This window comes from Labeo rohita, chromosome 5, assembly GCF_022985175.1.
Source record: "Labeo rohita strain BAU-BD-2019 chromosome 5, IGBB_LRoh.1.0, whole genome shotgun sequence".
NCBI lineage: Eukaryota > Metazoa > Chordata > Actinopteri > Cypriniformes > Cyprinidae > Labeo > Labeo rohita.
The window spans coordinates 22,339,028-22,360,812 of record NC_066873.1 but is presented as its reverse complement, the minus strand read 5'-3'; the positions used below and the strand labels follow the sequence as shown (position 1 = coordinate 22,360,812).

The 21,785-nt window shown below is 35.4% G+C and overlaps 2 protein-coding genes across 3 annotated transcripts in view; both read left to right on the top strand.

Moving 5' to 3' along the window:
• Positions 1-1,085: 1,085 nt before the first annotated feature.
• Positions 1,086-4,736, top strand: anxa3a (annexin A3a). The gene is made up of 14 exons (XM_051110001.1): positions 1,086-1,191; positions 1,564-1,595; positions 1,700-1,750; positions 1,918-2,005; positions 2,090-2,184; positions 2,270-2,383; positions 2,556-2,646; positions 2,732-2,811; positions 2,892-2,948; positions 3,176-3,269; positions 3,351-3,446; positions 3,558-3,616; positions 3,688-3,810; positions 4,107-4,736. Exons 2-14 carry the CDS (start codon positions 1,581-1,583, stop codon positions 4,164-4,166), a joined length of 1,023 nt encoding a protein of 340 aa, XP_050965958.1. The 5' UTR covers positions 1,086-1,191; positions 1,564-1,580; the 3' UTR covers positions 4,167-4,736.
• A 2,923-nt stretch (positions 4,737-7,659) lies between these two features.
• Positions 7,660-21,785, top strand: part of bmp2k (BMP2 inducible kinase) — a 38,741-nt gene continuing 24,615 nt past the window's right edge. For both annotated transcript variants that reach the window (XM_051109394.1, XM_051109393.1), the window contains exon 1: positions 7,660-8,620. In XM_051109394.1, the coding sequence (XP_050965351.1) occupies positions 8,476-8,620 (145 nt within the window). In that variant the 5' untranslated portion in view covers positions 7,660-8,475. The remainder of the gene's footprint in view (positions 8,621-21,785) is intronic.

Sequence of the window (21,785 nt, the reverse complement as noted above, 5' to 3'; positions counted from 1 at the left end):
AGTGTGGAAGAAAAAGATGCACAACCAATGAGATGCCAACCAAGAGAACCGCAGCCTTGAGCAAAATGGCTTCAAGAATTTGGGTGAACTTCACAAGGAATGGACTGAGGCTGGGGTCAAGGCATCAAGAGCCACCACACACAGACGTGTCAAGGAATTTGACTACAGTTGTCATATTCCTCTTGTTAAGCCACTTCTGAACCACAGACAAAGTCAGAGGCATCTTACCTGGGCTAAGGAGAAGAAGAAATGGACTGTTGCCCAGTGGTCCAAAGTCCTCTTTTCAGATGAGAGCAAGTTTTGTATTTCATTTGGAAACCAAGATCCTAAAGTCTGGAGGAAGGGTGGAGAAGCTCATAGCCCAAGTTACTTGAAGTCCAGTGTTAAGTTTCCACAGTCTGTGATGATTTGGGGTGTAATGTCATCAGCTGCTGTTGGTCCACTGTGTTTATACATATGTGTGTGTATGTATGTATGTATGCACATATATGTGTGTGTGTATATATATTTTATGTATATATATATATATATAAATAAATTTTTTTATATATATTTTTTTTTATATATATATAGATTTTTATATATATATATATATATATATTTTTTTTTTTTTGGTATATTCACCAAACTTTGGTGTGATTTCTTTTGATTGTGTGTATGTTTTTTGAGTGTGTGTGTATGTATCTTTTATATTGCTAAATAATTACTATATACACTAAACAGTCTTCTTTGTAACTACATGCACAGGGAACTGTGTTCTACATTTTTTGATGTAGTGTCTAATGATCTCTAGTGCATATATTGACTAATGTGTGTATGATTTAAAAGCTTTGTTTGATTTTGGGTACAGGTGAAATGGTTTTGAAGCGATTCTTTGATTTTGCCAGAAGAGTCAGGGGTTCTGTGAATTTAGTTTAAATATTTGGATTTGTGATTAAGGTTTTGATAAAATTAGTGATGGTTTCAAAAATTGTGTTTTAGCAATTAAGAAAAACAAATTAAGTGCAGTCTTCCTACTGAATTAAATTGTAAATAACTACAGCGCACTGGATATTCATGAAGGGAGAGGCTCGGTAAGAATGCATGCCGTTTGTGAAAATGACACATCGTGTCACACACACGCCCTGACAAAGCAGGTGAGAAGTTAAACCGGACTGGGGGACACGTTCATTGTTGATTTATATCGCAAAGGTAAGTGCAACTAAAATGTTGTTGTTGTGTGTGTATATATATATATATATATATATATATATATAAAACATAGGTAGCACTTTCAAAGCCAAGTCTTAGTTTGATTTATCTGCTTTTGATATACAACTGAAGCAGATATTAGAGATTCAGAAGGCGGTAATGTAATTGCTGCAGCCAAAGTCACGATAATTATAGGATTTTTTTTTCCTCGAAAGTTTTCCTCGAAAGTTTTTTCTTCAAAGTTTATTTTTCTTTTATCGCCGAGTGTTTAAATCTGTTTACCTTTTTGTGTACATAACAAGAATGTGAAAAATGAAAAGCCTTATTGACTAAATTATTTTGTAAATTATTTTGTACATTTGAATTGTTTAGCACACTCTCCATCAAAAATGGCAGACTTGTGGGTAAGTAAACACTTAATGCTACATTCAGTCATCTTGGTCGTTTAAGTGAAGAGTATGAATTATGTATGTTTTCTGTATTATTTATTTAATTTCTTGCGTTGCAGGAAGAGTTACAAAGTGTTGCGAATGCTGCTCCTGCTTCGTTCACAGCAGCGGTAAAAAAACAACAACAACAACCCTTGTTTGTTGTGTACACAACTAAATATGTTTATAATTTTAATACACTTTAGAGAGGCTGTACTGGGATGAATTGTCTCACATTTCTACCACATTTTTGTAATATTGATTAATTTATTGGTTGATTTTACTGCTCATTCTTCAGCCAGGGGAAAGAGGTACCATTAAAGCCAGTTCTAACTTCAATGTCAGTGAAGACGTTGCAGCTCTCCGTAAAGCAATTGAAGGCATAGGTATATAATCTATCTGTAGTGTATTATGTATGTATTACGTCATATGTGTATTCTTTGTGTATACATGAGTATGTACTGTACCAGGTACAACTGAGAAGACACTGATAGAGATACTGACTCACAGGAGCAGCAGTCAGAAACAGGCCATTTCAAGGGCTTATGAAGAAACTACAAAGAGGGTATATCTCTGTCCTCTTGATCATACACATTTGAATGTGTGTGCACTATTATATGATTTGCCTAATTTGTTTTTCTTGACCATAGATATTTGTAAATGACTTGAAAGGCGACACCCGGGGCGACTTTGAAAAGGTGCTTGTTGCGCTTGCAAGACCACCTGCGGTCAATGATGCTAAATGGCTAATCAAAGCAATGAAAGTAAGCTGAATTTCTTCACTTTTAATTTTAAATCTTGAAAAAACTGAGACATTTAGCAATAATCTCAGACAAATTTCAGTTATATCTATGTGAACAAATTTTGCTTGTTGTTTACCAGTGTTTGTGCATATTTTTCAACATTTTCATAATACTTTAATGGGTTGTTTTTCAGGGGGCTGGAACGGACAAAGACATCCTGATAGAAATACTTGCCTCACGGACAAATAAGCAAATCAAAGAGCTGTCTGCTGCATTTGCCGAGAGTAAGATGAGGAATCTATTGTTGTAACCATATATGTCAGTTACAAAAATGTGTTATAATTTGCTTTCCTTCCCTTTGCCCAATAGAAACAAAGAAAACACTGGTACAGAACCTAAAGTCAGAAGTTTCAGGGCATTTTGGCAAAGCCATCCTTCTGCTTGCTGAGGTGATTAAATACTCCTGTATAGCAGTTTATTGTAATAAAGGAAGCTCTAGAAATGAATGATATTTGTCTCTCATTGTAAGGGTGCAAGGGATGAAAGCACCAATGTGAATACAGACAAGGCCAAAGAGGATGCAAAGGTATGGAACATAATCACTCTTAACAGAACTTGTGTTTTCAGGTTTCTTTTTGAGTAGGATTAAATAAAAATTATTGTGTGGCATGGAAATACAGTAAAAGTTGTGTTTCTCCTTATCTCATCTCTTATATTTTGCCATTTTGTCTTTTTTATTTCTATAATTAAGCATTTCGTCACCTGTTTTATTTGATGAGAATTTGAGCTATATGTTTTCTGTCTCCTCCATAGGCCCTCTATCATGCAGGCGAGAAGAGACTGGGAACTGATGAGTCCAAATTCATTGAGATCCTCTGTAAAAGGAGCTTCCCTCACCTGAGACAAAGTACCAACTTAATCATTTGAAAAACATAAGTGCTGAAATGGCAAGTGTTCTTTAAATACAATTTCTCATGTCCTCTTACAGCAATATTGGAATATAAAAACATCAGTGGCAAGACTTTGCAGAAGAGCATTGAGAAAGAAATGTCTGGAAGCTTGGAGGATCTGCTGGTTGCCATTGGTAAATTTGTGATTATGAATTCAAACACACAATATGCATTTGGTATTTCATGGATATATAGATTTTTTTTATTTACATATTTTTAATCTAATACACATTTTTTTCTTCTAGTAAAGTGTGCGATGAGTACTCCTGCATACTTTGCTGAAAAACTCTACAAAAGCATGAAGGTACAGATAGAAACGCATTATTGTCGGTCTCTGAGTTTGTACAACACTAATGTTTATTTGTGAATCTGCAGGGAATAGGTACAGATGAAACCACTCTGACCAGAGTAATGGTCAGCCGTGGAGAGATTGACATGTTGGACATCAGAGCTGAATTCAAGAAGCTCTATAAGCATTCACTCCACAAGGAAATAAGTGTAAGTATTCTCCACTGATATAAACACTTCAGCACAGGTTCAGGCCATCTGCCACTCTTCTCTGAATTATGAATGAGGCCAGTAGTACATCACTATTAGTACTAGTACTAATCATGCCCTTGAGATATCATAACATTCACAAATCATGATTTGACAGTCTATTCTTCATATCTGACAATAACCAACAGACTCTTTTCTCATCTATGTCATTATTTCCATGCTAATGAAACAATTTTTTTGGGTAATGACTGAGTTTTGTATTTGGTGATGAGTGACTTTGCTCATTTTTATTTCAGTCTGATGTGTCTGGAAACTACAGTGATTGCTTGAAGATGATTTGTGGAGGAGAAGACTAACCCAGAAAGGCTACTGAAGATGACCTGCTTAGTTATTTTCAATGTGTGCTAAATGAATAAATGTAACTGTAATAGGATTGTTAAAGCCTTTTTTTAGTTTATGTAGATTAAGGCAGGTATAAAACATGGGGAGTGACCTTTTTTGTCTAAACTACTCGTAAGGATAAATTACTAAATGGCAAGTAAATAAGCTAATAGATAACATGATTTAGAACATTGTAATGTTGTATTTCTGATCACTCATTAATATTAAAAACAATTATGAAATTACTATGAATATTCCTGCATTTCAATTACTTAGTTCTAACAAAAAAAAGTGATTTCAGCATATTACCTTTTTGTCATTTTGTCCTTCAGAAATTATGTGAATCCAATGTGTTTTTACATGTTGTCTGGGCAAAATAGTATAGAAAAAATTATTTATACCACTAACTGATTTCTTAATAATTGGCACAAATGTCACTCTGTTTTGTTTAATGTCTGTTTCTGCCTCTATCGTTTTATTAAATTTAACTGCTGCATTTTAATTATCTCAGTAATGATGGCAGTTTTCCAGACATAAATGTCATTACAATAAAAATGTACTTGGTGTCTGTGAAACTCCAGTAGCCTTTTTGCTTTAATATTTACTTTCTAAAAAGGCCTTGGGTTGTCCATGTGGTTTCTGCTTGAGCTGTTTATTCTGACCTTTACCCTTTTCATTGCACATTTTAGATTAAATTGTAGCCAGATTTTTCTGCAGATAGTGTAGATCTATAGCTACCTTACTTCTGGTAAAGATTTTTTTTTTAAATTGGATCTGGGTTAATTTAATAAATATGACAATAGATTCTACTTTTAATTAAAAATATGATCATAATAATGCAAAATCGCAGCTCCCAAAAGTGTATATATGCAGTGTTTAGGGAAAAAAAAATACAAATCATAACTTCACACATCACACATTATGATAAAGACAACCAAGATATCTGAGCGTTCTTGCAATGTGCACAGCGTTGAGTCATCTGCTCAGGGAGCTGCTGCTGATGAAACTTTGCACAGTCAGGGGAGTTGATCTGTATTGAGGTGGAGAAGCGCCTGAGGGAACAGAAGATCCTCATTAATCCCATGTAATAATCCCAGACTCCAGTTTGGTCCTCTGTCTCTCCATCGACCTACATCTGTAGCTATTATCAGACAGCTCTCACATTTGTACAGGCATTATGTACATTTGGTTATACAGCCAATGATGATGATGTTTTTCTTTTCTGGATATCACAATTTAAAGAGGTTATGATTTTTTTGCGGATGTTCTGCAATTAGTTGAGCATAAATTAATCAATATTTATATGTTGAATTACATATATTAAAATACAGCCAATATCTACACTTGTTTTCTGGGATGACAAGGCACCTGCTCATTTTGCAGTGTTTGGCCATTAGAGGGCAGGACATTTTCATGAATTGATAACAGACATACCTGAGCACCCTCAGAGTGTCTTGTGTTGTCCACCCAGACTGGTTATTATCACGTGACTGTCTCAGTCTGACACTATCTCTGTCAACATTATATGAGCTGAATCAGTGTCCTGATTGCACAGAAATTAAATTTAATTATGAGTGTCATGTTTGAAATTTATTGGGATATACATGTAAGGTATTGCACAAAAAAGAAAATTTGAAGTTTTATCTCATACTTATTTGAAAAATAAGATGAAAGCAATAAAAATATCAAGTAGATGGCAAATATACACTACCAGTCAAAAGTTTTTAACAGTAAGATTTGTAATGTTTTTTAAAGAAGTCTCTTCTCCTCACCAAGCCTGTATTTATTTGATCTAAAGTATTAGCAAAAACAGTAAAAAAAAAAAAAAAAAAAGTGAAACATTGATAACAGATTGAAAATATTTAATCTTAAATATTTATACTATTTAAAATAAATGTTTTCCATTTGAATATATTGTAAAATGTAATTTATTCCTGTGATTTCAAAAATTAATTTTCAGCATCATTACTCCAGTCACACAATCCTTTCGGAAATCATTCTAATATTCTGATTTGCTGCTCAAAAAAAAAAAAAAAAAAAAAAAAAAAAAAAATGTTGAAAACAGCTGAGTAGAATTTTTCAGGTTTCTTTGATGAATAGAAAGTTGAGAAGAACGGCATTTATTTGAAATACACTCTTAAAAATAAAGGTTCTTTATTGGCATTGGTGGTTCCTTGAACATCCATGGAACCTTTTAAATACAGAAAAGCTTTTTGGACTTTATAGTCCAAAAAGGTTCTTTAGATTTTTAAAATGTTCTTCAAAATTGTTCTTTTAGGAACTGTTCACTGAAAGATTCTTTGGGGAACCAAAAAATGGTTCTTCTATGGCATCACCGCAAAAACAGTGTGCAGTTATCTTTTGTAACATTATTAACATCTTTACCATCACTTTTGAACAATTTAAAGCATCCATGTTACATAAAAGTATTAATTTATATAATTCCACCATTACAAAAGCTTTTATTTTAGATAAATGCTGATCTTTGGATTTTTCTATTCATCAAAGAATCCTGAAAAAAGTACTTAACTGTTTTAAAATTACATTAAAAATCTTACTGTTCAAAAACTTTGGTAGTGTATATATTTTTGTCATTATAAGTAATTCAATGTTTTGTACTTAAGAGAGAATATAATATCAACTGTAGGCAACTTACCCTGCAAAAAATCTTGAATAGGGTAAAAATAGAGCCTGAAACTTTGACTAATTTAAATGAGGCGATTAAATGTTGAGGTCCCTGGTTTGCGTTATTTTGTTATTTTCCACCAATAAACATTAAATAACCATACAAATCAAACAGACATGTATTAAATAAATACAAATTGTAACAAGGTTGACAATTTAGAGTAAATAACATAAACCTAGCAAATGAGAGCTTGTAGTTAAAATCTCATATTTTACATAAATTAAAGAAAAATGTTTGTTAAACTTAATGTAGTCAACACTATAACTTGTTTAATAATTAAGAAAATGTAATGAGATTATTTATGTCACCCTGCCATGCTGCATTGTACAGCACATGCATACACACATAAATAGAATGTTACATTATTGTAATAAATATTGCTAATTAATATTAGTTTATTAATCTATTTAATCCCCATTTTAAGGGCATGTTACTTTTTCAAGGTAATTTTCTGTTTTTATGTTTATTAATTGGTTTAATTTGTGCTTCCGGTGTTTAAAAAAAGTGTTTTAAGTGTAAGTGTACCGTATTCGCAGAATGTGCCAGTTGCACTTCTTAAGCACCTCACACTCCCAAACAATCCATTCACATCTTTCAACGGACTAACACATTGGTTAAGATCTTAATCAAGAAAACTGCTAAACAAAACGCAGAGAGACAGTCATTCGTTTCATCCCATCAGAGAAGAGCATCCACAGGACGCGTCTCGCTCACACCAATCATGACAATGGGAAGGAATCGGACAAAACAAAGTTAGGTTGTCAGACAGGCGGATTGGGCAATAACAAACCTCCCACCAATTCTACAGCGAGTCACGAGAGTTCGAACTTTATCAGTGTGACGGGGGACTTCCAGAGCACGAGGAAGCGCTCTGGCGTTTAAAAAAAAAGAAAATAACCGACGCTGCTCCCACAACCCGAAACGTCTGTCCGCTCGGAGGATTTCTGGGTTATTTTTGTACTGATACATTTTACTATGATACACGGTGACCTGTTCAAGCAGATAGAGGAAGCCAGTCAGCTAGCGAGCTGGCTAACTAAACTATCCGAAGGGGAAGTGGCAGTAGTCATCGTTTAAGAGTTTCGCTAGCGTAGCTTCCGCCTAACACACCCACTTTCTGCCTGTTTGTTGTTCGCATTGGTTTCAAATAACCTGGACTTCAACCAACTTCGGCTTTCCGCCGAACACAAAAGCATGCTTTGGCTAAACAGAGCGTTTCGCCGTTGTTAGCCAGCTAGCGAGGCGAATGGTCTCTCCAGCTCCCGTACAGGCGCGCTAGCCAGCCCTAACAGGAGTCGGCCTGAAAACACAGCAGCGTGGACGCTATCACTCGTGCTGTTGTCACTCATTAACGACAAAACGCTGCCCTGACGGTTTACTTCTATGCAGTTGCTTCATCGGACTTTGGGGGGAAATAAGGAAGCATTCAGCTACGCCTTTCTGCGTCCCTCGAGCACTGAAGTGCCTGGCGCATCTCGGGAGAGCACCTCTCTCAGCATGCTGGACAAAAGAGCGGAGATGAGCAGATTGGATTTTTAAGCGTCTTTAGTGTGTTTGGAACTGTCCGTTTGGGGAAGGCGGGAACACAACAGGCAAGAATGAAGAAGTTTTCTCGTATGCCGAAGTCAGAGAGCGGAAGTCTCGGGGGTGGGTCTGGATCTGGTACTGGAAGCAGCAACTACATCGGGAAGGTGTTTGCTGTCGGTCGATACCAAGTGACGGTGGAAGAGCTGATCGCTGAAGGTAATAGACCCATTGTTTGGGCCAACAGTAATAACGAGGTGGCAAAACTTACTGGTGAAGTTTATAAGAGCCCCCCCAAACCCCTTAGACGTGTGTTTCATAGTGCCATAAGCAGTGCAGGAAGGATATATTAAGGTAAACTGATTGTTTACTACAGGTTGCACCTCGCCATATCAGTGCTTTAGGTTCTGCTTCTTGCCATGAAAAGAGGAACTAGCTTGGTGTTTGTTCTTCCCATAAATTGACAGAGAGATGCTGCTTCCATATAATCTGATGTCATTTTTGCCTTTGCCACTGTTAATGATCACATGGTTTTGGATCAGGAGGTGTGGACTGACCCTAATCATGACTTCATGTTTGTCACTGCAAGCCAAACTGAGAAAAACTGGTCTGTGTCTATCACCTAGTCCTTTTTGAACTTTTAGCACAAGAGTTTTAGTGAAAGCTTGGGCCCTTTTCAAACATCCTACAGTTTTACTGCTCTACAATTAGTGCAGTTAACTTTGCACAGAAATATAATGAGATAATAAAACAAAGTTTATCACATCTTCCTTCAGCAGGCGACAGTATTTATTTAAGTTACGATTTAAAAGATTTAAGTAGCTTGATATCTCTCCTGAAGAGTTACATAGCATTTTCAACTGATCACTTCAGTATGTCATAGTGTTGACTGTGTTTTAGTTTTGCTCAGCGTCATCTAAAATGCTTGATCATTCTCACAGTTCTGTCATCTAATGTGGCTGTAATACAAGGACTCGGGTGTTTGTTTCCCATGTAAATGTTGTCAGTTCTGCGAGTTTGACTGAACAGCAACTTGGCAGCTCCGAAGTGCTGACTGGACACAATTATATAATTTGCCGTTGGTGCAAAAGTTCACTCTCACAAACAACTGTTGAGTTTGAAATGTGCTTTTATTCAGTGGATTGTTTTATTTAATTTTTACTTTCTCTTATTTACTCATCCTCACGTGGTTACAGTGAATTTCATTTCTCTTTTTTTCTGTGGAACACAAACAGAAGGTTTGTTGGTAGGTATTGAAGCGTGTTTGTAACCAAATAGATTTGGTGACCATTGCCTTCCAGTATGTAAACTAAAAACACTTTTCATTTCTCAAAATATATTGTTTTATGTTTCGCAGAATAAAGTAAAGCATACATGGTTGAAAACCGCATAAAGGTGAATAAATGACACGTTTAAGTGAACTATCCTATTAAACTTGTCTATCTGTACAAAATAACTCTAAAGTCCAAAAAGTGTCTTCTCAGTTATCAATGTTCTCCGGATATATATTTTTTGAGTATATTTTGTGTCAGGCATGGGCATATTTTTAGCGCAGTAAACGCACATTTTTAGCTGTAGTCAAGTCAACAAACCTGACACAAAACAGTTGAAAATGTTCTGTTTTGAATGTGCGCTGTTAATTTGACTGTCTTTAATGGATAGTTCTTCCATAAATAAATGTTCTGTCATCATTTACTCACCCTCATGTCATTTTAAATCTGCATGACTTTCTTCTATGGAACACAACAGAATACACTCTTAAAAATCAAGGTTCTTTATTGGCATCAGTGGTTCTGTGAAGAACCTTGAACATCCATGGAACCTTTCAAATGCAGAAAAGGTTCTTTAGATTTTTAAAATGGTTCTTTTAGGAGCTGTTCGTTGAAAGGACACCCTTTTGGAATCTTTATTTCTAAGAGTGTATGTTGGCCAGAATGAATTTTAATGTATGGAAAAAGACATTGACATTCTGCATTATTCCACAGAAGAAAGAAGGTAAATGATGACAGAATTGTAATTTTTGTTGAAAAATCGTATCCACGTTATCTGCATGCTGTTGGAATGATGGATAGGTGGTTTGTGGCCCTTTTGTTGTTGTGTTTGAGCAACTGTTAAAAGGGTGTTGAAACGATGCAGCACACCATCCTGTAATGGAAGTTGCTTCTTTTGTGTTTGCTCATTGAGCCTGACTCTTGCAGGACCACAATGCTCTCTTATTATTATTCCAATAAATTATTTCAAGGAACTCATTAGAGACAGCTGGAGAGTTGGCAGAGGATGGGTTGGCATTTGGGCGAGGGACTGCGATTCTAAACGGGAGGGCATCATATGCCCCCTTTACAGTAGCTCTCAAAGAGCTTGTCTTTGTGATTGTTATATAATGAGATGATATATGAGGATCTAGCTTGGATGAAGCTGGTTTTACTTTTGATATTGCGCAGAAGTAAAATCAGTGATGCAGTAAAACAGCTGATTTTCATCTGCCGGGTCAGAATAAAGATCTTTTGTGTCTGGAAATTGCCAGAGTAATTTAGTGAGCATTTATTGGTTTCATGTGTGTTATATGCAGAATGCATCAACAAGCTTTGTGAGGTCACTTATCAGCTGACCACCTGCTCACCTTTCTGTCAACAAACCCTGTAAGGTCTGCTTTCTTTTGTCAACAAACCTGGCCATGACTTGGGTATTTTGTCCTCTCTCACTTCTCAAGTATGTGACTGGCAGAATCCGCTTTGGTCTTTGATCTCTTACTAAAACAATATCTGTTAGAGTCATTTGACACCAAACCGGTTCAGAGCGGTTCTTAATGTAAGGACATTCTACTGCACTTTCGATTGGAGCATTACTGGACTGACCTTGAATAAGTCGTGCGCGGAGGTGTTGCCCCACTCACTGAGCATGTGCTGGGTGAATGACTGTGCTAAGAGCCACTCTGATTTCCTTATCTCCCTTACTACTCTGCTACAGGGCCTCTATGTCCTACTGACAGTTGAGGGCGTTGGTGAAGGAGAATTAAGTCATCTGTCAGCCCAGACATTTCGGCTTAGGTGTCTTAACACATGTTGATGTTATGGCCTCTGTTGTGTTTAGTTATTGGAAACTGTCCTGTTTTGGTTTCTCAGCATCGAGTGCACGTGTGTTTTGTCACACGGTTGGCATCTTTCAGTATCAATACAGGCCTAAACAGTCCTGTCAGTTTTATTTTTCTTGCCTAGTTTCACTGGTCACATGCACTGATAGATTATTGCCGTGGTCATGCAATGCATTTTAAAAAATTATTTTAGAACATGTCAATCATTTTCAACACCTTGATTGGGGAAAAATTGACATCGTGATTTTCCCAAATTTAAATCTGGGCATTTCAGATGGGTAGAAAAGAATAATTCATTGTTTAAACTGGGGATTTAGTTTTGAGCTTTCAAACTTGAAATTAAGTTTTTATTGTAGAAGAACCTCTCTTGCACTGAAGACATCACCGCTAAAGATTGAGATAAAATTCAATAAAAATAAATGCCTTTACATGTCAGTTAGTCTTATAGCTTTTGTGGCAGTGAAAAGATAATATAATAGATTATGTAAACAGTAGGAAAAACTGTTTTGTCAAGTCAACTTTGGTGACGCAGGAAAACAGCGCGTGTCGATAATGTAAAAGGACAATAGTAAACACTAAATGTTTCAGGTAAAGTCAGTTCATCATTGATCGTCCAGCTCAATTCAGTTCAAATACAGTAGTCAACATTTGAAGTGGATCAAAACGTTTTTGCCAAAGTTGTCCTAAAACCAAAACAATACCTGTTCTTGTCTTAGGACATCTTTGAACTTTTTTGATCCACTTCAAATGTTTACTACTGTAGTATCTGTGCAAACAAGTCGACAGTCTTGCCAGAAATTAAGTGTCCCCAACTAAGCAAGCCAGATGTGACAGTGGCAAGGAACCAAAACTTTTCTGGCGACCAAAATGAAAAGAAAAAAAACCTTGGGAGAAACCAGGCTTAGTCGGGGGGCCAGTTCTTCCTGGCCAGATGAAACCAGCCTAACATGGTTTAATTACAGGCTGCAAAATAAGTCTGATTGTGCAAAGGACTCGTCTGGTTCCTGTGGTCTGGTGCCGATGCGATTTTGTGACATGTAGGATAATATTTACGCATTTTACCCAACTTCCACCATGTGTATTTGCTTTGCTTTAACACGTTAAAGTTATGATGAAACTGAAGTAGCTAGGGTTTGACAGATTATCTACACCAATATTAAGCATTTTTATGGTTATTGGTATCATTTTTCAAAACTGATAAAATAATTTAAAAGCATTTAAAGAAAGATTTATTTATTTATTTATGCCAGAACCCTTGTTATTAATTTTGACATTAATTTTCATTTTTACACCAGACATGACACACTACCAAGTTTCTGAACAGTAAGATTTTTAATATTTTTTTTTAAAGAAGTCTCTTCTGCTCACCAAGCCTGCATTTATTTGATCCAGAATACAGCAAAAGCAGTAAATATTGTGAAATATTCTGTTTGAAAATATTTTAAAATGTAATTTATTCCTGTAATTTAACCTTTACTCCAGTCTTCAGTGTCACATGATACTTCAAAAATATGCTAATTTGCTGTTAAAGAAACGATTATTATTATTATTATTATTATTATTATAAATATTTAAAACTGTTGAGTGTTTTTTTTGAATAGAAAGATTCAAATATCAGCATTTAGCTGAAATAAAAAGCGCTTGTAACATTATACACTATACCATTCAAGAGCTTGGAGTCAGTATTTTACTAAAAATAGTATTATTTTTTTATTTGTATAGAAATTAATACTTTTTTTTTTTTTTTTTTTTAAGCAAGGATGCTTTAAATTGATCAGAAGTGATAAGTGATAAAGACGTTTTATAATGTTACAAAAGATTTCTGTTTCAGATGCTGTTTTTCAGAACTTTCTGTTCATCAAAGAAACCTAAAAAAAATTCTACTCAGCTGTTTTCAGCATAATAATACATTTATTTATTTATTTATTTTTTTTTGAGCAGCAAATCAGAATATTAGAATGATTTCTGAGGGATCATGTGACTGGAGTAATGATGCTAAAAATTCAGCTTTGAAATCACAGGAATAAATTGTATTTCAAAATATATTCAAATAGAAAACAGTTATTTTAAACGGTAAAATATTTCAAAATGTTACAATTTTTGCTGTACTTTAGATGAAGTAAATGCAGGTTTGGTGAACAGAAGAGACAAAAAAACCCCATTAAAAATCTTACTGTTCAAAAGCTTTTGACTGTGTACCAGTTCAAAATATTGGTTATCGGTCTACTTGATCTGTAATCGGCGTCTGCCCTGAAGAACACACATTGGTGAACCTCCTAGAAGTAGCGACAGTTCTTTTACTCTGTATTGTTTAGTACTTGATTGTAAAATCAACTCTTTCCAGGCCTCGTCCCTGTGCTGTATGTCTTTATCAGTTGCTTGCTTTGTCTCTTTTAGCAGATGAATGTTATGTTATGGTGTGTCACCTCCCCTTTGTTATATCTGTGTCATCTTTAGATAACAATTAGCACAGTCCTCTAGTGGCAGTTTGCCAGTGACTGAAAACATTATTTCAAAGGAACTTGGCAAGATTTGAAACCAGGAACTCTATGTGCAGGCAAAGCACACAGTGCTCTCCTTCTCTATTAAATCACCCTTTGCTAAATTCTGCAGATTGAATAGAAATGATCAAAACTTGTATAAAACTTCTTTGAGGCCTGGCTGCATTGGCGCAAGCTGACATTCAGCCAGTGGCACTTTTGAGAGATGACAAAGACATGCTTGTCAGGTTTTCCACACTGTTCTGTGAGGACCCATTTCTGCCTTTAACATTTCAGCAGTACCACACACACGCAGTTCTTACACCGCTTTGAGAAAATAGGTCACTCAGGCTTTGTGAGTCGGAGTGAGGTTGGCATCTCACGCCGTGTGTTGGCTCAAAAGAGTTCCTTAAGCAATTCTCTGTCAAAACACTAGTACTCCTAAGATTATCTAACTGTGATTTAGCTCTAATCCCTTTGTCTAAATCAGTATGTTGCTGGTTGCATGTGGTGAATGGTCTTTGGCAACTGTTTTGTGTTTTGTCTGGCATCTGACCAGATCCACTTGTCATCCTGAACATTGCAGATTGTTTAGATGGCAGAGTGAGATTGCAAACTTACTATATTAGATGTCTTTTAGATTAAATTTGTTAATGGTAAGAGAATGGGGAATTGTAACAGACAAGCGTCCTACCAGAAAGTGAATAAGCGGTTAATGGCATGCTCTTTAAATTTTTATTAAACGCTAAACGGTTATTCTGTCTTTCTGTTATGCCTAATGGCAAATTTTTCCACCAGATGGACAATTAGTTTTTAAAAATAGAGGTTGCATGCTTGTTATGCATTGCATGGGGTGTGTGTGTACTTGTTGATGTCATGATTTGAAGCTCATCTCTGGAATGCGGGAGCAAGTGATCACACATTCCTAAATGAAGAAAGAGCGACAGAGAGTGCGTGAGAGACTCCCTTGTATCTAAACAGTAAGGCGATATTGAGAGAAACACTTGTCCCTGTGGACTTACTGACCTGTCCTTTGAGTCTCTATTTTAATTCGGTCCACGTTTATTTTTATTAATGATTAAATAGAAATATGATTGTTGCATATAGCTGGGAAGAAATTGCTCGGTGTCGTAACTATGAAGATTTTAAGTAATAATCTGTTGTCAACTTTGTTGATTAGATCAGGCTGAATAGTTTTCCTTCAGCCACAGAACATGTTGCATCTGTTCTTAAGCAGTTTGAAACATGTAAACATACTAGGTGGAACAGTCCGTTCCTGATGACCGACAACATCTTGCTGTCTTTTCAGCATTGTGATTCACGAGTGCTGCGTTTTTAAGACACTGTGACAAGATGTTATTTTTTAATTTTTTTCATTACTCGACTTGCAACCTGAGGCTGCATTCTGGACCATTCTGCAGCAGTATATGTGCTGTTTTTGAGTGCAGATACATTTTAAAAGCCTCTTAATTCTTTGCCCAAGGATGTGGCCTTACTTGATTTTCCCAAAATCCTTTTATAGATTTTTTTTTTTGTGTGTGTTTGTTTTTTTTAATTAACAATAAATAAATATTTATTACAGGGTCAGGTTTTTTTTTTTTACTTGTGTAAAACAAAGTTAATTATTTATTTCCTACCTGCTGTTGTTAAAAAGGAAATAGTTGTGCAAGCACAGAGCTCAGGCTAGAGGCCAAGGCTAGGATCAGGTCTACATATTTGAGTAAACTATTTGATGACTTGTAAATGTTTTGTTTTTAACTCCAGTACATCAACACATATTTGCAACGAACATAATTAAAAAAAACAAAAAACAAAACAAAAAAAAAAACACTGCAAGACAATTAGTCAAACGCATCCATGTTTACATAGAAAAAGCAATGGAAAAGCAGTGCAATCTAATAAAAAAACTGTAAAGAACTGCTACTGTATGTCTGATATTTCATGTTTGCATCATGCATTTTCCTTGTATTATTTCTGAACATATAATATGTATAAGTTGAGTTTAAATAAGATGTAGCTGTATTTCATGCATCTTTTCTGCAAAGATATTTAGCAAGTGATTTGTTTAATATTGACATCATGTTGACAACTTCATGTATGGTGCACTTGCAATAGAATTTATTTTATTTAATTAGAGGTTTAAAGAAGAAGTCCACTTCCAGAACAACAATTTACAGATAATGTACTCACTCAGTCATTCAAGATGTTCATGTCTTTCTTTCTTTAGTCATAAAGAAATTATGTTTTTTGAGGAAAACATTTCAGGATTTTTCTCCATAAAATGGACTGATATGGTGCCCTGAGTTTGAACTTCCAAAATGCAGTTTAAATGCGGCTTCAAACGATCCCAAATGCGGTTGACAAGGGGGTGAGTACATTATCTGTAAATTGTTGTTCTGGAAGTGGACTTCTCCTTTAACAAGGAAGTTACTTAAGTCATGTTGTAGTTACATTTTCAAGTTGACTAGTTAAATATCGTAAAAACACGTTCTGATAAAATCGAGAATTTAATTTTCTGCCATATCGCCCAGCCCTAGCTCTGACAAAAAAAAAAAATTCTTTAAATGCTTTTAAATTATTTTATCGGCAAACCATTTTTCAAAATGACCTGTACCGATAACCGTAAAAAGTGCTTAATATCTGCGCAGATAATTGGTCAACACCTAAAAACCCCTAAAAAATCTAGAATCGGTCAAACATTCTGATAAAATCGAGATTTTGATTTTCTGCCATATAGCCCAGCCCTAGCTCTGACAAAAAAAAATTCTTTAAATGCTTTTAAATTATTTTATCGGCAAACCATTTTTCAAAATGACCTATACTGATAACCATAAAAAATGCTTAATATCTGCGCCGATAATTTGTCAACCCCTAAAAAGGAGGTTTATATTACTTACTGTATGTTCTTGCTTTTACTGACAGTGGAAAATAAATCTCTTGTAATTTGCTTTTCTGATTTAGTTTTGTTTCTCTATATTGAGCACAAAAATATTTTTAGTAGTAGGTCAGCTTATAAATTGTGAGTCTCATAAATTTGCTAAGGGAATATTGGTTTACTCGTTGTAATAGATAAATTTAGCTGAATGGCATTTCTCTGGAGGATACGCTTTTGCTAAAAATATGCAGCAATTTTAAGTGAGTGTTTTGTTGTGATCATCAAGTCTGTGAGAAAGAAAGTGAAGACCATCTGTAAAGTTCCAAAAAAAGCCTGAGATGTCATCCTCATGTTGCCATCAAGGAGGTTGTTGCAAAGTGCAGAATCTCTAAGCTTCTCACCAAAAGCAGACGTGCCTCTATTTTTAGAAGGTCAGCCTGTACCAGAGATAAATTTGTGAGCATCATTGTGGTGTAACTTGGAGGACTCGAGGGAAACTGATTAGGCAGTGTTCTTTAACAGATATTTGTGAGCTGCATGTGGGTCGTTGGTGTTTATGAAAGATTCCTCTGTTAAAATAAGATACGGCTTCAAGACCTGGGGGATGTCAAGCAGCTGTGAAAAGAGGACAAAAAGACAGCAGAAGAACGACTATTTCAGTGGCATAAATGAATATTTTAAATACATTTAATACAGTTATAGTCTGTTTTGTTTCAGTGACTGTTTGATTGTTCATGGCTCTTCTGATTGGACAAAAATCATTTCATATCAGTACATAAATATCAAGATGTGTATTACATTGAATGCATATGAAAATATAGATTTTTTTTTTAAAGCTATATCACCCAGATCCAAATGTGGAGTACTTTCAGAGCTGTAGTATGGAATGACCCAGAACAAGCAGGCAGATGTCCTCTGTTTGCCCTCTTATGCACAGCAGAATCAACATTTGTGATCGTCAGCACATCAGGCTGCCTGTGGGGGGGATTCCATTTCTGGCTCTATTACTGGAGAGGAGAAGGTCTAAACTTGGGCGAGATCTGCAGGAACATCCCTGTGGACAAAGCCATTTGCTAGGGTACTTATTGTTTTTCTGGATTTGTGTATCCACTAAATTCTTCTGATAGGATGGCATATAGAAAGGTAATAAATAGTAAATGTAAGTTTTTATATATATTAAGTTTTTATATATATTTTATATTTTTTATATTTTTATATATTGTTTTTTTTTGTAATATTTTTATATATATTTTTATATATATTAAATATTTAATGATGTTCTAGAAAAGTATGGAAATCTACACAGTATAATATTGTCAACACTTCAAAAGTCTTAAAGTTGATACACTTACTGAGCCATGGGAAGTTTAGCTTTTTATTTGCATCCTGTTGGGTTTCATCCTGTTCAACATCCTGTTCATTTCTTCATTTCCATTCTGTTGAGTTCCATCCTGTTCATGTTCTTTCCAGCCATATAATTAAAATAGCCGAGCTTTACCAGAGCATATTTCTCAAAGGCTGGTATACCTTTGTATAATGCTTCAATATGCCTTTGTTGTAATTTTTTTTAAGTTACAGAGCTCAAAAGACACTAAATTACAAATTTAGACATTGTTACTTAAAGTGATATCTCAGACAAAAATAAAAATGGTCACCATTTAATTATTCTTATGATGCTCCAAACCTGTATGATTTTTTTTTTTTTCTTCTTCTGTCTAACATAAAAGAAGATATTTTTTTGTCAGTGGTAACCAAAACTGTTTGAATTTTTTAAATCTTCCTTTTTGGGTAGAAAAAGCTTTGCGTTTGTGCAAAGTCTAACACATCAAGCCCAGACTCTAAAAGAGAGGTAGCTAAACCACTGGCCTTATTTATACCACTGGCTGCACCATCAGCAGGCATCAACACCACTCACACTGCCAATGCTTTAGATATGCTTAAGCCGCCTGCCTCTCCATGAGCCTTTGTGTGAGGAACCAGAGGCTGCATTTGGACAGGCAGGTGATGGCTGTTTTGTGTTTTCTGATGTCCCCCAAATTAACAAAATGCTTGCTGCTGTTCTAGATAACAGGAATAAATAACTGACAAGTATGTCAGCATAGCACCTGACCTATGTCAGTAATAATCCAGTGTAATTTAGGCCAGTCATCAGTATGTGAGTATGATTTTATGGCATGACTACACTTCCTGTTTCTCATTAAAACAGCCTGCTGACACAACATGTCTTGTCATGTTGTTCAAGACACTTTCTGTTAGAGTCTGTGTATTTTATTGTCCTGCTTATAAGATTGCTGTGTGTTGGTCTGTAGTTCACCCAAAAATGACACTTCTGTGATCATTTACTCACCCTCGTGTCATTCCAAACCTGAATGGCTATCTTCTGTATAACACGAAAAGTTATTTTGGGTAATGCAATGAAAATCGTCCAAAACGACACTCTTTCTTTCTTCTATTTTTGACAGACCAATTTTTAAAATACAAAAAATAATAATTTCTGTTGTAATTATTCAAACATTAAGAATGTTGTGTACAAATAAATTCATAATAAAATTTAAAACAAAGTAATTTTAGTGCCCCCCCCCCCCCCATCCTACGAATTGGCCATAGCCTTAAAAATGTCATGTGGTGCGACCATGATTTATAATAAAGTTAATTTATTTCCTTAACATGCTTTACATTTTTTTTTTTTTTTTTTAGATGTTCTTAGTAATAAAAAATGTAAAAAACAAGTTCTGTGCATTTATTTTGAGTTTTTGTAAATAATATCATATTTTTGTTTTATAATGTCAGTTGCCGCCTTAAATGTAGTTAGCAGACTTATTTTTTCTGTAAAGTGCATAAATCCGATAAAAATGTTTTATTAATACCATTCACTTAAGCATACTGTAGCAGTGCTTTATATTTCAACCACAGAAGTTTCTCCTATTATTGGTCGCACCACAAGATGAGTGGTTGCTCCAAATGATGCAAAGCCCTTATGTAATTAAATTTATTTAAAAAGTGCAGCACGCATTTCTTTAGTCCCACTTATTTCTGAACTTCGCCCAATCTTGGCTATAACTAGTAAAGATAAAGAGATAATTGGTTCATGTGCCGCTTGAACTGAGGTGCTATAGCAGTCTGTCAGGACACATTAAAGAGCCATAAAACAGTATTTGTTGTTTGAATTTCATTTAAAAAAAAAACAAACAAAAAAAAAAAGATGTAAATACAAGTACTTTGTAATTTTATAAAGGATTGCGAAACACTTTGGAAATTATGCCAAATTATAGTGCAGAAAATTAATCTGTATAAATTTAGGGTAATTTTAAAGATGTTTTCAAAATAACAGTTATGGGCAGACGGTTGCACCACATGATATTTTGACACTTTGAATAACAGAAAAATAAAAAAAAATAAGTAATCTTTATTTTATTTTATTTATATATATTTTTTTTTAAGTAAAAGTGGGCCCGTACATGGGAGCATTATGCATTTAAACCGATTTTTAACTGAAAAAAAAAATGCAATTGGACAGAAAATGTAGGCGTATATACCAAAGATATTTTTTCACACAAAAAAAGTTTCACATAAAAAGTCAGTCATACAGGTTTTGAATGACACGAGGTGAGCAATTGATCACAAAAATGTCATTTTTTTGGGTGAAAACTCAGATGATTAACGTTTGTGTGCATTTCTGCACCTCTGGATCCACTTGGTTTTAGTGGTGTGTGGACTGGAGCATGTTAGTGTGAGCCTGAAATGTTCCTTGTCTGCATTAGTCATAAGCAGCATGCATCTGCTTCCCTTGCTCAATGACAGTGTGAACCCTGACACACTTTCAGAGCTGTGTCTGAGATCTCTGTTCTGTGCGCTTTGTTTGTTCTTTGTGTTTAATTAGTGGTACTGTTTTAGGGTGTCAAGCTATATATGCAGCTCATCAATCATGGGCAGTCACTAGTTTGAGCTCTTCCTTCACATTTATGTAGCCTGAAATGATCTCATGTCTCTTTTAAATTGAAGATTTGGAAGGTTTTGCTCAAAGCTCTGTAGTGGAAGTACAGACGGGCACACAGTATGAACATAAGAGACTTCATTAAAAAAAATCTTACTGATCCCAAATTTAATTTGAAGTCTTTAAGCATATTCCAAGTTTTTGTATTTGGATTTCACTGTTTTTCTCCACCTCTTCAAGGTCCCGATTAGTGGTTCTCCATATGAATACATTTTCGATTCAGGGCGGCTAAACAAGCATGAGTTTGTTAGGCAACAAGTGCAGCATTGTGGGTCCTCCTTTGTGTCAAGGCACTCTCTTTCTGTGGACCGCTCCGTGACTCAGCATGCTGTTAATGAGAAAAGGCTTGCCAGTCATACGTTGCCAGGATTCATTCACCCTGGAACTGATGGGAGAAGTGTTGCGGAGGCATGGCGCCCTTCTTCGCTGCACGTTGGTTCAGAGCTCCTCGCCACTGTGTAGGCGGTCAATACTCACATTCATTGAGTTTCGCTGAAGCACAGAGCCTTGAGCCAGGTGGCTAGATATTAAAATGTTGGGTTTTTTAACTTTTTGCACTTATTACTTTTAATGAGGAGCATTTTTTACATTTTAAGTTCACTCTGAGACTGCTGTTGTTGTCCCATCTGGAATCAGTTTATTATCCTTCATTGTTTTTCACAGTTTACTGCATCTTCCAAGTTCCTTTATTGCTTTTGTAGTATCTTGGTGACCTTTACTTGAACTTGACTGTCTTTTCCTTAAAGATAGTGTATGACTTCAGAGAAGTTAGAATTTAGCATGTTGTGTGAACTACTTTTATGGACGTTTTAAGATGCTTTTTTCCCTTCATTTTTGGAGCTTGACAGCCCTATTATGAAAAAACAAAACAAAAAGACTGTCATCTTTTGTGTTCTGCAGAAGAAAGCCAGTCATCCGAGTAGGGAACAGTATTGAGTAAATAT